The following is a 17704-nucleotide window of genomic DNA, read 5'->3' on the forward strand; positions in this document are numbered from 1 at the left end:
CGTCGATGATCAGACCGGTCAAGTGCGATTCCGGTGGCAAGATTATCGGCCGCCGCTGATCAGGGTCGAGGAGAGAGTGGCCGATTCGGCCCTGCACCCGAAGGAGGCCCTTGCCGTCAAGCACCGGAGTAAAGCGGCGAAGGGAGCTTCGCTTCGCCAACGGTCGTCCAGCGCGAACATCAGCCAGTTCTCCCCTGAAGGCGATGGATTGCACAACTTGGATCCATTTCAGTAGTGCCGCGTCCAGCTCCCCTGGATCCAGGCATGCACTCCTCGATGAAGAAGGGTCGTCGCCTCCGCAGCAGGTACGCCGCCGTCGCCAGCGCCAGATCCAGGCCGACACGCGGAGGAGCCGTTGAAGAGAGGAGAACCTGGCGAGCTCCTCTGGTTCCCGCGGTTCGGCTGACCGCCGACCAATGCATCGTGTTGTTCTCCTTTCTGGAAGCTCCGCGACGCCCTTCACTGCGGTCTCAGTCGGCCAGGCGGCGGGGCTCCCCTCCAGAAAGCTCGGTCCGCGCCACCAGAGAGTATGTTCCAGAAGCTCCCGAGGGGACACTCCGCGAGAAGCGCAGTCCGCCGGGTTGTCACGGCCAGGTACGTGCCGCCACTTAGCCTCACGGCTAGTCCGTTGAATATCGGCCTCGATTGGCCATGAAAGTCGTCCATCTAGCGGGATGTCCACGGATCCAGGCGAGCGCCACCGTTGAATCCGTCCAGAGATAGACGGGGGCTGATTTCAATTCCAACGTCGTTCTTACATGTTCCGTCAATCTGGAAAGTAACGCAGCAGCACACAACTCTAAGCGCGGGAGAGAAACCCGCCGTAACGGAGCGAACTTTGTTTTCGCCATCACGAGAGAGACACAAGGCCGACCCTCCGCTTCCACCCGCAGATAAACGACGGCTGCGTACACTCGCTCTGAAACATCCGAGAAGCCATGGACCTCGACGGAGCATCCTCGACGGAAGTTCGCTCCGGAATCACCGTGGCAATCGAATCTTTTCCAGTAGTGGAAGCTCCTCCTCAAGTTCCGTCCACGCGGCGGCCTCCTCAGTGGCCAACGGAGCGTCTCACTCCAAGTGCTGTAACCAAACTGCTTGAATCAAAAGTTTAGCGCGGACGATAATTGGCGCCAACCAACCCAGAGGGTCGAACAACCGAGCAGTCTGTGATAATATTGCGTTTGGTCGGCGGAGCACCCGAGGGCTTTCGTACTGTTAGCGCGAAGTCGTCGGTCGTCAGGTTCCACCTTAAACCCAGTATTGAATGATCGACGGAGGGCAGCTGAGCGTCCGAAGCAGGACGCAACTGGTGCTCGGCAGGAACGCCATCCAGGAGAGCTTCATGGTTGGCCGTCCATTTTTTGAGTGGGAAACCGCCCGCCATACACAGCGATGACACTTGTTCCCGACGGTGACAACAGGATTCCAGGGTCGTTGCCCCAGTAAGTACGTCATCCATATATATGTCCCGCCGCAACACCTCAGCTCCTAGCGGATATCGCTCTTCCTCATCGGTCGCGAGCTGGTGCAGCGTTCGGATCGCGAGATACGGTGCGCTGGCCAGTCCATACGTGACGATGTTCAGTGAATATTCGGTAATTCGATTGTCCTCCCTCCACAGGATCCTCTGTAGGCATCTATCGTGCGGATGAACTCGTATCTGCCGGTACATTTTCTCCACGTCGGAACACATATCGGTGACGCCGCCATTGCATCAGGATATCAGGAAGAGACGGCAGGAGATTTGGGCCAGAGCGCAAGAAATCATTCAAGGACGTCCCCGCCGCTGACCGCGAAGACCCGTTAAACACCACACGAATCTTCGCTTCGATTCCGGAACCCCGCAGAACTCTGTGATGCGGGAGGTAACAAGCGCGTGTCTCCGCGGCGGAGAGCTCCGCCAAAGCAGACGACATATGACCCAATGCACGATATTCGTTCATGAAACGACAATACAAAGTGCGGAGGTCGCCATCGCGTTCGAAACGGCGAGTCATCACGTCGAGCATTTGAGATGCGGTCACTCGTGTTGATGAGAGATCCGGTAACTCCGGCCGGACAGGTAGCCGCACTTGATATCGGCCATCGGGAAGACGCCGATGAGTCGTCCTGAAATGGTCCTCGCACTCCTGTTCTTCCTGAGAGAGAGAGGCTGGTCGGCGCGTGGAAGCTCTTCCCACTCCCAGAAGCGATGTACGGCGGCAGATAGATCATCCAGAGGGGAGCACTGCAATGCTGTCACAGCTGAAACAGCGTGCTTAGCTCAAACGGCGCCCAGCAATATCCAACCGAGTCGCGTTCGTTGCGCGATCGGCTCTAGAGGACCGCCCTGACGGAGGTCAGGCTGCACGATGCTGGCATAGGCGTGCACGCCAAGCAACAGCTCCACCGGGTCCCGAGCGAAGAAATCCGGATCCGCAAGTTCGAAGCCCTTCACGTGCGGCCAGGAGCGCGACTTATGCTCGACGACGCCACTATACACGGAGAGTGCTGGCAACACCAGCGGAGAAATCGCCAACGAGAATTGTCCGTTTCGCGCGGCCACCGTGACCGCGACACGCCCCCGTGAGAATCCCGTCTGGACTCCACCGAAGATCGCGACGGACGCGGGAGTTCGCGGCAGACGAAGCCGCTGAGTTAACGATTCCGCTATAAGCGACGTCTCGGAGCCAGGATCGACGAGCGCGCGGATAGCATGTCGGATCCCAGCGCGATCCACTACCAAGACGCGAGCGGTCGCTAGCAACACCGTAGAGCATTCCGCGGGAGGCGACATGCACCGTCGGCGTCGATTCCGAGGCGGCCGCCGGTAAGGCTACAGTCATCACGGTTGAAAACGCTTCGTGCAAGGATGTATGATGACGACTGGCGCATTTATTGCAAGTTTTGGCAGAAGAGCACTCACCGACCATGTGCCGTCCCAGACAATTCCAGCAGCGCTGATGGGTAGTCACTATCTCCCGTCGCTCTTGAGGATTCTTCCGCTTATACTGCTCGCAGAAGGCCAAGAAGTGTTCCTTTTTGCATAGCGGGCAATTACGGCTGGAATCCGTGCCTCGGCCTTTCACATGGTTTACTCGTGTGGAGCGGCTAGTCTTTTCGGTGGACTTCCCGGACGATCCCCCTACGGTGGCTTGGAGCACCTCCTGAGTCATCAGTTGCTCTCGTAAAAATTCACATAACTCCTCGTACGACGGCAGCTCGAGAGATTTTCCGAGAGAATTCTCCCATTCTCGATGCGTCTTGGCGTCGAAGAGCTCGACCACCAAGTGTACAAAAAGATCTGTACCGCTAGCTATAGGACGTCCGATACCTTCTAGGGCTTCGACCGTAGAGACAACGCCATGGAAGATGCGACGAAGATCGGCAGCGGGATCGGACTTCATCCGCGGTAACGCTGTGAAAGCGAACAGATACGATCGCACCAGGAGTCTCTTATTTTCAAATTGCTCCGTCAAGATTTGCCAGGCGCGCTCAAAATTTTCCTCCGTCGAGGGCAGATCGCGAATGAGTTTCTTAGCGTCTCTTTTTACGTTGGTCTTCAGGTAGTGTAATTTCTCTACCTTCGACAGAGAAGCCTCCTCCGTGACGATTGAGCGAAAGAGATCACGAAAGGCAGGCCAGTCTTCAAACCTCCCGGAAAATTGTGGCAGTTGGATCCGTGGAAGCACATTACGAGACGCCGACGCCTCCGATCGCGCCGGTTTCACCTCGTCGCAGCCCGCCGCTTTGCCAAGCGCTCTCTCAGCTTCCAGAAGCTCCGCGCGTTGCTGCAGATACGCCGCTTCAACCGTTCCCATGAAATCTTCCTTCATGTAGTCGTGCTCCTCTAAGCGATCGCCGTATTCCGCTCTCAAGCGATCGTGCTGGGCCTCAACCTTGGCCCACCTGCTATCGAGGACCCGCATAGCTGACTGAATGAGCGCGATCGTCATCTTGGCGACCCCGGCTTTGTGGAGGTTCTCGATCGAGCGGGCGATGCGCCCGTAAAGCTCCCGTTAAGCATCGATCAATTTCTCCATTGTCCTCGTGCCACTGGCACTCGTCACCACTCACTAATAGAGATCGCGAGAACAATCGGCCGCAATGCCAAAAAAATGCGACGGAAAAGAACAATCCGGCTCGAAGGACCAAATAATGTGCGATTATGCACTCGCGTAATCCGCAGTCGGAGTTAGAAAATCGCGGTTTGCCAGTGAATAGAAACGGATTCACCCTCAAAGTATATATTTATTGTCCGAAAATTACAATTATAACAGAAAACAATGCACGAGAAGACACACAGTCAGACAACGTTGTCGAAAGCGCAAGGAAAAGTTGCAAGAAGTGCAACCGCTCCTATCGATGCTGCCAGATTGCATACGCTGCGTCCAGCGGCGGCACGATTTGTATCCCCACCACTTTCGGACACAAAGGTATAAGCGCTCGTTGAGAGCTTATGCCTTTGTGTCCGAAAGTGGTGGGGATACAAATTGTGCCGTCGCTGGACGCAGCGTATGCAATCTGGCAGCCTTGGCTCCTATAACGATGCAAGGATCTGTAAAGCGCGCGGCGCGAAAATCGATATTATACACTGTGCGTATTAACTCTGCGAAAGAACGAGAAGTGTTCGGTAACGTTCAGGGCGCGAGATTATATACCCTCAACCTTCGAGAAGATTCCCGACAGTGAGATATCACTTTTTGAACTAAAACGGTGAAAACAGAGAATCTTCTCGAAAGTCAGCGGGCAATCGTGTTTTGTTATTTCCTCGAATCGCCGAATCTCGAATTCAGAAATGTATACAACAAAGGCAGCCCGCGCGCGCCAGCAATCACATCGCAAACCGTTATGTCGGTTTACGATTTGAAAAATGAGCTTGATTACTAAACATCGCCAATTAAGAGGATGCCGGACCTTCCTTTCTTATCGATAAAATAAATAGATCGAAAACTTTTTATTAGTTGCATAGAATAATAAATGCTTCTGCACGATTAAAGTACATATAAAAATAATCCCGGAACTTCCCGGTTTTATATAAAAAAATCAAGAAAATTGCAAAATTACAGTTTTTTTATCGGCTTCTAGCGTCGAGTCGGAACAATATTTGCTAATATAAAAGTTTTGCAGTTTGTATGTGCAAAATAAGATTACTTCCTGGAAAAGATGGCATGAAGGAATATAAGTGAGCTATCAGAAATGAGTTTAGAAGTCTAATAAAAAAGGTTTCGGTCTATAAGACTTTCGTGCATATGTGTGTGTGTGAAATCGAGGCACGAGAGTAAAACAGACCTGTAGATTAGTTGCTCGATATCGCGACAGACGGCGCTATAATCAGTTTGTGTGACAAAGAGAGACAATCTTGTACCATCCTTCTCTTTCATCTTGCGTGTAATAATATATGTCAGTATACATGTACGCGCACACTAAAGCATTACACTCTTGCGTTTTCTTTCTCGAATTTCGCGTCATAGATACTCGCTGTCACACAGCGACGTAACAATTGTACGCGTAACAAACTGCGGAAAAACAGCGTTACAACGCGTGTTCTGTAGAAAATATTCTGTGTAAGTTATACATATACACAATATATATGTGTGTGTGTGTGCGCGCGTGCGTGTGGATGTGTGTGGGTGTGAGTGTGGGTGTGTGTATATATGGACGTATGTATGTACAAAAGTAATGCGAGAGTTACGTGAAGAAGCGAGAAGGTAATAAAAACGAGCAAAATAACAATAAGAGCGAATGAGATAGAAATAGCACGAGCAACGAGGACTCGAACTCGAGAATCGGATCTTTCTTTCACACTATTATTTTCCTCTCGCTCGCATCTAGTACTGTCTCGCTCGCTCCTATTATTGTCTCGCTCGCATCTATTACTGTCTCGCTCGCTCTCGATTCTTGGGTCCGCTTATCTTTTCGAGCTGTCTATCACGATTGTCAAGTGTGACGGAGAAAGCAAGACCATGAGTAAAGAGCGAGCGAGATGACCTATCATCAAAGAGTTCCGAAGTCTCTTACAATCGGTTTCTTCGCTTCCTCTATCCATTCCGATTTCATGAAAATGTAAACATCTTATAAAATAAAAATTGAAACTTTTATTTTTAATTTCATCGGTTGGAAAATAATTTTAATGAATTAATAAGATTTTTGCGATTAAAATGATATCAAACACGGCGTAAATCGGGTAATTTTTAATTAGTCTGATATAATACAAGTTTTATAATTATATATTTAACTAAATTTATGCGATTTATATCGTGTTTGATATTATTTTAATCGCAACGTTCTCATTATTCTTACTTTTACTATATGTATATTTTTGTTAAATATAACCGCTGATTAACACCCACAATTGATCTCGTAACTTTATCCTACATATACATATATATTTGCGAGATATTTTGTGAAACAGGGCTTTTTTATCTATTTTATAGTAATCTCTTACTCATATCACATACGTCGAAGAGGGATATTACTATAGATACATTTCTTCCGATGTCATAATATTCTTTTATAATTATAACTTGTAATATGTTATCTTTTTACCTAAATAAAAGAAAGTATAAAACACAGTACTATAAAAATTAATATATGGCACATAAACACACATATCCGCTTATCTAAATACATACAGTCGATGAATTATAAAAATATTATAAAAGTACGATCCTAAGTCACGCCAGACATTCGATCATTTCTCGTCGGAACAGCAATGTTAGCAGACCTTCTCTCCGTAAAATAGATTTTATTAAACTTTATAGAGTTTAATATTATTACGCAGTAAAATTTTCGAAAGTATGTCGAACGTGGCTCTCTGTGTTCTCTTCTCGTTATTAATTGTAGGCATATTTTCTCTTGCTATTAATAATAAAGTTACATCGTCAGACGAACAGCCATCCTATACAGATTTGGTCGCACCGTTAAGTTAATTTTTTGAGAATATAATGTTTGACAAATTGAAATTTTTTTATTTATTATAAAAACAAGAGTCTGTCCGCATCACACACGTTTATTATTGCATATTATTATAACAAATTATCCTATGACAATATTATTTTAAACTTTTCGAAAAAAGCTATTTCTTTTTTTATGTAAATATTTTCTAATATTCTTGCCAATGGAGAGAATTTTTCTGTTGAATTTCTTACATAAGGACTGTGAAAAAAGAAGATCAGCGTGACAGGAGGATGCTAGTAGGATTGAACACATTCAAATCAAAAAGAAATTTTAAGCGAAAATTTAAGCGGATGTTGAAAAATTAATTCTAAAGGATAATTATTCTCAAGGAAGAGATTAATAATATTATTAAGATTCTTTTGGAGATATCTTGGATGTAATAGTTTAAATACTCTGTCTACTAAGCCAAAAATAATACCTTTTTATGGTATATGAAGTGTTGTGAATGAAAATTTAAAAGTTCAAGAAAGTCGGTTGAGTATATACCAGTCAAATTTAATAAAATCTTCTTTAATCATAATGATTACATCTAAAAAATTTATAACATTATATCTTCCTATTTTGATCGTAAGTTGAAGTCTGTGATGGAAGGAATTAAATATATGTCCAATATATAATAAATGAAAAGAAAAAAAGGCAGCAAGTATCATCAACGTATTCAAAGTAAAAAGAGAGTGGAATAGGCAATCTAGAAATGGCTTCCTCTTCAAGGTCTTGAAATAGCAAAGCTGCCATGATAGGAGAGAAAAGAAAGCCCATCGAAAGACTGTCGGTCTATTTTGTCAATGAATTTAAAAAACTAGAATGTAGCACTAAGCGTATACCGGTGATAAATTCGGAGTAAAAAAGTCAGTATTCTTACTAATGAGATGCCACCGTTTTCCAATAGCCCTAATAACAAGCTCCAATGGGACGTTCATAATGGACGAAATGAAAAGAAATGAGCTTGTGTTGTTCATTTCTAAATTGACTTCATAATTTATTTACGGCCAATTATATAAAAATCGCATTATAAAATTAAAATATGCCATACACACACACACACACACACACACACACTCGCGCTTATCTGAATGCAATCGATCAATTAGGTAAATAATATAAAAGTACGTTCGTGCAATACGCTTAACATTCGTTTATTGTTCATTGGAACAGCAATATTAGCAGCCTTCCTTTCCGTAAAAAAGATTTTATTTTAAAAAGTTTAATATTGTATTATTATGTAGTAAATTTCTGGAAAGAATGTCAAACGTGTCTCCTTGTGTTCTTTTTTCGTTATTAACTGTAGGCATATTTCCTTTCGCTATTAATAGAAAACCTAAATCATCAGACGAACAGCCTTCTTGTACAGATTTAATCGCATCGGTAAGTTAATTTTCCGAGAATATATTTGAGATAAAAAGTTAAATTTATTATAATTATATTGAATTTGTTAAAATTTAACTCTACCCACATCATACACGTTTATTATTGTATATTATTATAACATATTATCATATAAACATCATTATAAACTTGTTAAAAAATATTATTTGTTTTTTATTTGGAAGTAAATGAGATAAAATTATTTCAAAACATTCTCTCTCTATTATTGTAATTTTATATTAATTCATAGGTATTTACTTTAATGAGATGTCTACCAACGGAATCTTATTTGACTTTACTGCTGGGCGGAGATTACAATGAATTTCTTGTACAATCACATATCAATATGATACCTGTAGTATTGATAGATCAAACGAATCCTCGATTTGATGTCCTCCAGAAATTTACTCTGACAAGGTATTCTTACCAAATGTTCGAGAATCACAATTTTATCCATCTTCCTCGGGCGCATCGTTTCGTGCTAGTGACATCTTCTCAACCTCTCTTGCGAGCTCTGTTACAGGTAAATAATAATAAAACAACTTAAGAAATATATAATTTTATGAAAAACACATATACAATATCAGATACCTAAAATTGATGATACAAACAAGAAGCAGATAGTTCTATATGAAAAAATAAGTTAAAAATATTACTATATGAAATATTATATAGTAAAATTTTATTTTATGAAGATTTGTTTTTCAAAAAAGCAAATTTAATTCAAATATGCATGTACTTAATTATCTTTGCTGTGTCTCATACATTGATATATGAGTATATATGAGTATATATATCTACGAATTTATTTATAGTCGTAATAATTAATCTGTGAAGAACTATTTTTTTATTTTTAATCGTCGCAAAAAAAACTTTTAAATTTAATCATAATTACATAAATCTTTGTTTAGAACTCAATTTTTTTAGTCAATAAAAACAATAATTTTATTATTACATACTCTTATTCTCCACATAGAAAGCAAAAGACTCGCCATGGGCAAATCCAGAAGGATTTTATATCCTAGTCGATAAGCAAACCGTGACTCGGGGTTGCATAAATGCTCGCTCATATCTCTGGACAGCTTGGGAATATGATTTGCTCTCGGTCATATTCATATGCATCGATCCAAACTATGGAATTGTTCTTTACACGTTTAATCCGTATTCGAACAGTAAGCCAGACCACTGGTACGAAGTAGGACATGTCAAAGGGCGAGCGGGTCATCCTTGGATAATATTGAAGAGAAAATTCATAAATGGTATTTCTTTCATTCTATCGGGCTCTCTTCTTTGTTTCCATCTAACGAGATATCACACATATTAGTGATTATCAGAGTATTATCACGCAAATTAATTTTCAATATTAAAATACCTTAATATAAGGTAAAACTTAATTTGTCTATTATGTTTGTTATTTATTATTTTAGATAAATATACTTTTTATATAATTTAACAAGAAATATACTTTCTTTACCTAATTATATATATATGATGCATTATTAATAAAACATATTACTAATCTTGCATGATCCTTAGAAAAATGTATCAAAAAGTTTAAACAGCTATCACTTTTATATTTTTAGATAGCGATATATGCATAGCTCTGGATTTTGATAAAACGATCACTCTGAACAGATATCCAATTCGATTAAATGCCATAGAATTGGAACCATTTGTCAAAATCAATTTGAGTTTACCGAAACAAGAAAGATTACGTGGTGAAAGCAGTGATATCATTAAAATGCTTTTAAATAAACTGAATGCAAGTCGCGAGATCACTATCGCTTATGGGGACGCTTATTCGTTGGGCCATATAGGACCGAATGGTACTTATAATGGTTTAGTGGCCTCTGCGAGCGACAGCAGAATAGACATTACCATGAATACAAAATATATATTCGAATCATGGAAAATCAAGTATGTATCTCAGTCGTTTCTAAGGAAATAATTATAAAAATAATTTATATTAATATTTTAAAAGGAATCCTCAAGAGTATCCTACTTCAAGAATTTCTTAAAAATCTAACTAAATTATAAACTTTATACATTAAATATATTTATATCATAGACGAGATAAAAAAGTATAATATTTTATTTATTTTCAGATACCTATATCCTCATGTGAGATCAAGCGTTTGCGTAATAGCGCAACCAAAGAAACAGATCTCCGAATTTATCAAGATAATAAGATTTCTGTCACCGGAAGTAATGGTAGGAATAATCGGGATATGTTTGCTAACTTACATAGTTTTTGTGAAAATCGTGGGATATATAAAGGCTGGACTAGAGGTGATAAGACTCGTGGTCGGCGTAGGATTTTTATATTTACCCAAATTGGATTCCGTAAGAATCTTCATATGTATGGTATTGATTTTGTTCCTTAATATAAATGCTCTATTCCAAAGTCACTTGTCATCTTTGCTCACTATGCCGATCTATTATCGCGACATCGACAGTATACAAAGTCTCAAGGTAATGGAAAATTTCATTTTTTTGTTTTTCCTCCTTAGATTTATATCTCAATTTTCGCTAAATTAGTAATAAATTTTTTATGTATAGTTATGTATGTCATCAATCTTATTTAAATAAATATGCCAAATTATTTTATAAGCAATTAAAGATACGAAAACACTTTTCCTAAGTTATTTTATTTAGAACCTGAAGATACATAGACTAATTAGTTTTTTGTAAGTGATAATGGTAATAGAAGAGATTTTAAAGACAATTTTATTCTTTAAATGATATATTTTCCATTTTTGATATGATATTAATTGTTGAAGTGAATTCAGAAATCTACTTATTAAAAATTATTTAGAATTATGAAAGATTGTAAATTAATAAAACTCTTTTAAAAGCAAAACATAAATACTACTAAATTATAATTATTATATTAAATTAAACATACTGGTAAATATAAAAGATACTTATTGAAATTTAATGAGAAAAACGTTTAATTTACAAGCTTCCATGATTTTAAATAACTTTTTATTAATTGTTTTAAAAAGCGATATCACATTAAGAGCAAAAAATGTAATGCTCAAAAAAATTAAATTAATTTTTAAATCTCTATTATTATTAAGACCTTTACAAAAAATATTCAGTAATATGATCATATACCATTACCTTCGAGCAATTTTTATATGAACTTAAAATATTCCGTATCTTTAATTGTTTATAAAATAATATATCTAGCTAAATCAGATACAGTGCATATTATGGAGCAAATAAAATTTTCTTATAAACTTTACAAAATACAAAAATTTTTATAAACTTCACAAATACATCCTTTTATCATTTAGGGACATCTTTACATCATACATAAATTACAATATTTATTTTAAAGTAAAGCAACTGCTATATTTAAATTTTTCATAAATTTTTTATAATAAAATGATATGAATTTAATGATATTTTAAATGTAAGTGAAATATAAGTGATACCTGTTAATTTAATTACTTTTTTTAGGATGCCGGTTACACTTTATATGGAGTGAAGATGTTTAAGAATGTCATTCACGGATATGACTTCCAATCGCGCTACAAGGTGACTAACTACATAGATTGCATGAAATATGTCCAAAATTCGTCGACCGCTGTATGTGTGGGAGACTGCTACGTTTTGTACTATAGCATCAAAAATCGAGATCTTATTAAATCAAAAATGTTGCGTCCGATGTTGGCATCGTATATCACCCGCGAGAATTGGCCACTCTATAATCGTGTAAATGATATTTTACATCGGATAATGCAGGCTGGCTTGCTTAAGAAAGCTCGAAATGAGATTCACTGGGAAATGGAACGCGAGGAAGAGAGAATCGCTTTAACGAGAAAAGGCTTCAATGTAATTTCGCTAAAGCAGCTAACATTTAGTTTTTATATTCTTGGACTTGGATACGTTTGTGCCATCATAATCTTTGTGCTGGAGTTGGCAATCGGTGGTTCTGTTCCCGTACGTCAAAACAGGAATGTGATGGGAAAGAAAAGAAAAATACGAGAAAGAAAAATGAATCTGGAACGAATAGTGAACTTTCGATATTAGCATTAAAATCCGACTTGCAATTTAAAAGATTGTATAAACGATAAATATTCTCAGTGAAGAAACAATGCATATCTAAATCATGCACATCAACAAAAAACGAAAATCAAAGACAATATGTGTCAAAGCAATAACTTGTATACTCTTGAGTTTAATCCTGAATTTCTCGCAGTTCAAGAGAATTAGCAGAATATTTATATTGAATTCACAGAATAATTGGACTTGTTATATTAAAAAAGAAGAGGGAGAAACAATTGATATTTGCTACTTATTATATTTTACTTTTCGATTTGATATTGATATTTCTATTGGATTATATATATATATATATATATATATATATATATATATATATATATATATCTGCGAAATATTTTGTGAAATGGGGCTTTTTTATCTATTTTACAGTAATCTCTTACCAACAGATTCAGGAGAGAGTGGGAACGAGGATATATATGTATGTACGAGTATACTGTATGTATACATGTATATTGTCGTGGGTCTTTCTCCTACGCGATTTATCTTCCTTGTCGTTGTTATCTTATGTTTTAATTTGATTTGTCTTCTCGCTTACGGACATAAATCGAAAATTGCCAATCTATCAAGGCAATATGCGCTTTTGAAAAGTAATGCGCGCGTAAGAATCTAATCAGCAGTGTTTTTTGTTATCTGGATAAAATTATCTAGATTTTTATCTAGATGCAATTATTGTTTATTTTATCTTTTATCTATATAATTTAAGTTTGTTGTATCTTTATCTGTATCTCTCTCTCTCTTCCGAGATATAAGAAAAGTGGTATCTTTTATTAAAACATCTAAGATAATGTAATCAGTGTGCACTGAGTACATTTTTTTCAAACCATAGCTATTTACCGGCCGGCTACTCTGATCGGTCAATTTCAACCGTAACCGAGCCCGCAACCTATAGTGTAATATTTAAAAGCGTTCCATTTAATGATCGCGGCACTCGTAAACATAATGTGTCTTTGTTTAACTTTTAGCGAACAACAAGGATAAGATAATTCTGCGAGCGTTACGATCGTTAAGTGGAATGCAGCCATAATCACATTGGTCGATTGACATTGACATTGTAGACACGACCTATGCTCGTTATTGTTGTCAAATGAATACGTGCATATTTTTTGTAATTTTTTGTCTCGAGTGTATTATTTTTATAAATCCTAAATTTTGTTTTAAATATTATCTTAAAAGTATCTAGATAAAATATTTAACTAATTCACCTTTTATCTAGATACACTCAAACCAAATTATCTTTATCTTATCTGTGATACATGAGTATATGATTTATCTAATGTGTATCTAAATTATTTTAAGTTATCTAAGCGCAACGCTGCTAATCAGATGGTCATAAAAACCGAAACGAAGTCAGGAAGCTTCCTCAGCTAGCATTGCAATTGAGTGAAAATGAAAGAAGCGAGATCACACGCGACAAAAAATAAAAAAAGAGCACGCCGACAAAGGACTATCATCTAGATGACCAATTTATTTAAATCAATTTATGATCTCAATTTGCACGGAATTTTTTTTTGGCAACGAGAATAATAAAAAATGATAGTGTACTATTAACGAATTTCATCTTTATATTAATCACTTGACGTATAAGATAAGGCGATTGAAATATTTACGACATACATTTATTAAAGGATATTACAAGTCACTTCGTATGGCCACTATATAAATTTTGTACTTTCTTCCTTCCGTTATGAGTCATAAAAATATCAACGACGAAATATATAAACAATCAGTAATTAACGAGGAAGTTGTATTTTTACGACAAATAATGTGCACAGCCGAAAATGTTGATCGATCGACTTTCATATTTGTATTCGTATAATCACGCGATTAACATAATCACATAGAGTCTAAAATTGTGCACGCGAGTGAAGTTCGAGCATGCAGCGTCAAATCAATCAATACAGTATAATTGCATTATACTGTAATTTCGACAATCAAGTATTGATACATTTCTGGTAGTCGTATAATACACAGTTCTGTAAAAATAGTCTTTCCTTAATCGCGTCATTGAATTTTGACACATTATTTTTACGTGATCCTTGTATTTCCGTCAAAAGCGACAATATAATTTTTATTTTTAAACTGCTAATCGATTTTTATGCGTAAAACGGAGAGAAAGTAGAAATATTTCGGTCGAGATGATTAATATAAGTCAATCTCTTCAATCGTCTCTTTTTCTTCAGCAAGCTGTTCACTATTGTTTCGTTCGTAACAGGAACAATGTTTAAATTCCTCTAACAATTAAAAGCTCTGCGATTTAATTATTCCCTGTTTTATACAAATTTGCGGTGATTTATGGTAACTCGGTTGGACACAATCGTTATTTATGTATATTTCGGAAATTACACGTGTACATGTATCAATTTATGTCAGCTCCTCTATGCTAATGTATGAATACAATAATTAATAATTAAAATAAATAGAAGAAAAAACTTATAGGTAATTGTATCTCATTAAACGATATAATTTGATTTCTCCTTGGTGCGATATGTTCATTCACATGTATATTCTTCGACTCTTTTGCTTCCTTAATCCTGCTTACTATTATTCTTCTCAATTCTCCATTTATCCTTCTCTGTCTCCATGTCTACCTATCATTAAATGATTCGTTGAGAATTTCATCAGTAAACGGATAATTAGTCAATGTGTGTAAGCCTATGCTTTGTGTATGTATGCATATATCTGTACGTATATAAATCTCAGCACGTATACCATGTGGTCGTAGGACAATCCACTAGACAATTCTCAGTGAATGGCACATCGTGTCCTTCACTCTTATTGGAACAGAGCTTTCTAAGGAACAAATTCTCACCACGAGGAAATGCGGAACGGATTTTCAATCGATTTAGAAGCATACACATTGGTTATATAAAATATGAAGCAAAAATGGAGTATAAACGCGAACTTTCGACGAAAACAAGAGAATATATATACGTGTTTAAGTTATTCACGTATTTATGTATATTCATTCATTCACAGTCACGCAATTCGCATTTGTTTGACAATTATTTCGATACATTATCCGCGTCTCTTGTTCATGTGCCGTGTTAAGTTAATTCAAAACTGAATGAAATTTAATCTATAATAAAAACCATAACGCATCGCCGCCAATCCGCACGACAGGCATCAGAGCCATTGCCAGCCTTCCAAAGCAATCGCCTTTCCGAAAACAACCAAGCAGCAGTTGAATTATTTTTTATCAATTTTCTTTTTCATTAAATTTCATCCCTTCTGATAGGTGTCCTGTGGGAGATATATAATTTTTTATCTAATTAGATATCCATACTCATGTACAAAAAACACACACACATACACACTCATATTTAATTATTACAGAATCATGTATTAATCTAATTATTATATATTAATTGATTTTGTTGTTATAAATTACGTTAACTATTCTTTTCTGATTAATAATACATTTACTCGGTAATTTTAATGAATTTTTGCATTCTTTTGCGTTTTCGGTCTCCCTGCCAGTTCTCTTGACCCGAAGCTTCCGCACATGCTCTCGGGAAGTGATCGTTACGCTCTTTCCTCGGCCCATCCCTCCTCGGGCTTGGACATGACAATATCTTGCACAATTATCATTTGTCATTTAGCAATATAGCAAGATATTAACTTTCGTATGTCTATAATTTAGTTGGGCGTAACATACATATGTAATTATGTGTAATTATATTTCTACTAAAATATGTGTTATATTACCTCCCTTCATCAAAAACAAACGAAAATGCGAATCGCATTTATCGTCAGATTATCGTATAATTACTGTGGTCCTATTACTGTGAAAGTAATAAAACATCGGCATTAATATACCAAAAGAGAATTAACTCATGATCACATGGAAATATATCTTAAATATTTATATTTCTAAATTAATGAGAAAAAGACTAATGAGAAAAATTTTACTTTTTAGTAAAATGCGAGAAATTACTCAATTATTTACAAAAATAAGATATTATAAAAAATATTATGTACATATATACACACACACACACACAATTGTAAAATATATATATATTATATATATACATATCTTTCAAAATTATTATTATTTATAAGGATAAAAATTATTTAATAACGTCAGTAAAAATGAATAAAGATATTTTATTATTGCTTCTGGTAATATTATTATTATTACAAAACATGTATAATTATTTTATTAAAATCCAAATCAAGCTACACAACTTTCATTCAATAGTGAAAATCTTTTTTTAAATATATATGAAATTAATAATATGTATAAGCAGAAAGTAATTCATAAAAAAAAATATGTAAATTATGTTATTGCAACGTTTAGGATTATACAACGTAGAACGAGCGAAGTCAAATACCTTTCAATCTGATCAATCATGCTGGCGTTATTGTTGATGGTGAACCCGCTTATTATAGCGACATATTTATTTATTATATAATAAATATCACGTCACATAGGTCGAAGAAAGATATTACTATAGATACATTTATTCCGATGTCATGATTCTTTTATAATTATAGCTTATAACATATGTTACATATGTTACCTTTTAACCCAAATGAATGAAAGTATAAAACATAGTATTATAAAAATTAAAATATGGCACATATACATACGTGCGCTTATCTGAATACAATCGATCAATTATATAATAGTTATAAAAGCACGATATTATAGACATGTCTGACATTCGATTCTTTTCCATCAGAAGAGCAAAGTTAGCAGATTTTCCCTCCGTAAAAAGAATTTATTCTTAAGAGAGTTTAATATTCTATTATTATATAGTAAAATTATCGAAAGTATGTCGAACGTGTCTCTATGTGTTTTCTTCTCGTTATTAATTGTAGGCGTATTTCCTTTCGCTATTAATAATAAAATTACATCGTCAGACGAACAGCCATCCTATACAGTTTTGGTCGCATCGGTAAGTTAATTTTCAAAGAATATGTACGAGATAAAAACTGAAATATTTTTACTTGTTATAAAAACGACCCAATCCGCGTCATACACGTTTATTATTATATATTATTATAACAAATTATCACATATAACAATATCATTATAAACTTGTCGAAAAAAATTATTCCTTTTTTATTTGTAAGTACATAATAAAATTATCTCGAAACATTTTCTCTCCATTATTGTAATTTTATATTAATTTTATAGGTATTTGCTTTAATGAAATGTTTGCCAATGGAATCTCATTTGACTTTACTGCTGGGCGGAGATTATAATGAATTTCTTGTACAATCACATATCAATATGATACCCGTAGCATTAATAGATGAAACAAATCCTCGATTTGATACCCTCCGCAAATTTACCCTGTCAAGATATTCCTATTTA

General features: G+C 37.0%; 1 protein-coding gene across 3 annotated transcripts; it reads left to right on the plus strand.

Moving 5' to 3' along the window:
* Window positions 1-4543: 4543 nt before the first annotated feature.
* On the plus strand, window positions 4544-14813 carry LOC145964210 (uncharacterized). Of its 3 annotated transcripts, none has more exons than XM_083086686.1 (7): window positions 4544-5549; window positions 8256-8307; window positions 8558-8830; window positions 9284-9566; window positions 9891-10224; window positions 10413-10779; window positions 11773-14813. In XM_083086686.1, exons 3-7 carry the CDS (start codon window positions 8570-8572, stop codon window positions 12343-12345), a joined length of 1818 nt encoding a protein of 605 aa, XP_082942812.1. In that variant the 5' UTR covers window positions 4544-5549; window positions 8256-8307; window positions 8558-8569; the 3' UTR covers window positions 12346-14813. The 3 variants fall into 3 exon arrangements, with proteins under 3 accessions (XP_082942812.1, XP_082942814.1, XP_082942813.1); XM_083086688.1 differs by having other exon boundaries at window positions 10413-10650; XM_083086687.1 differs by lacking the exon at window positions 8256-8307.
* Window positions 14814-17704: the final 2891 nt, after the last annotated feature.

The sequence above is a fragment of the Camponotus vicinus genome, unplaced genomic scaffold, assembly GCF_025532165.1.
Source record: "Camponotus vicinus isolate PSW18456_S1 unplaced genomic scaffold, iyCamVici1.0 SCAF_13, whole genome shotgun sequence".
Taxonomy (NCBI): Eukaryota; Metazoa; Arthropoda; class Insecta; order Hymenoptera; family Formicidae; genus Camponotus; species Camponotus vicinus.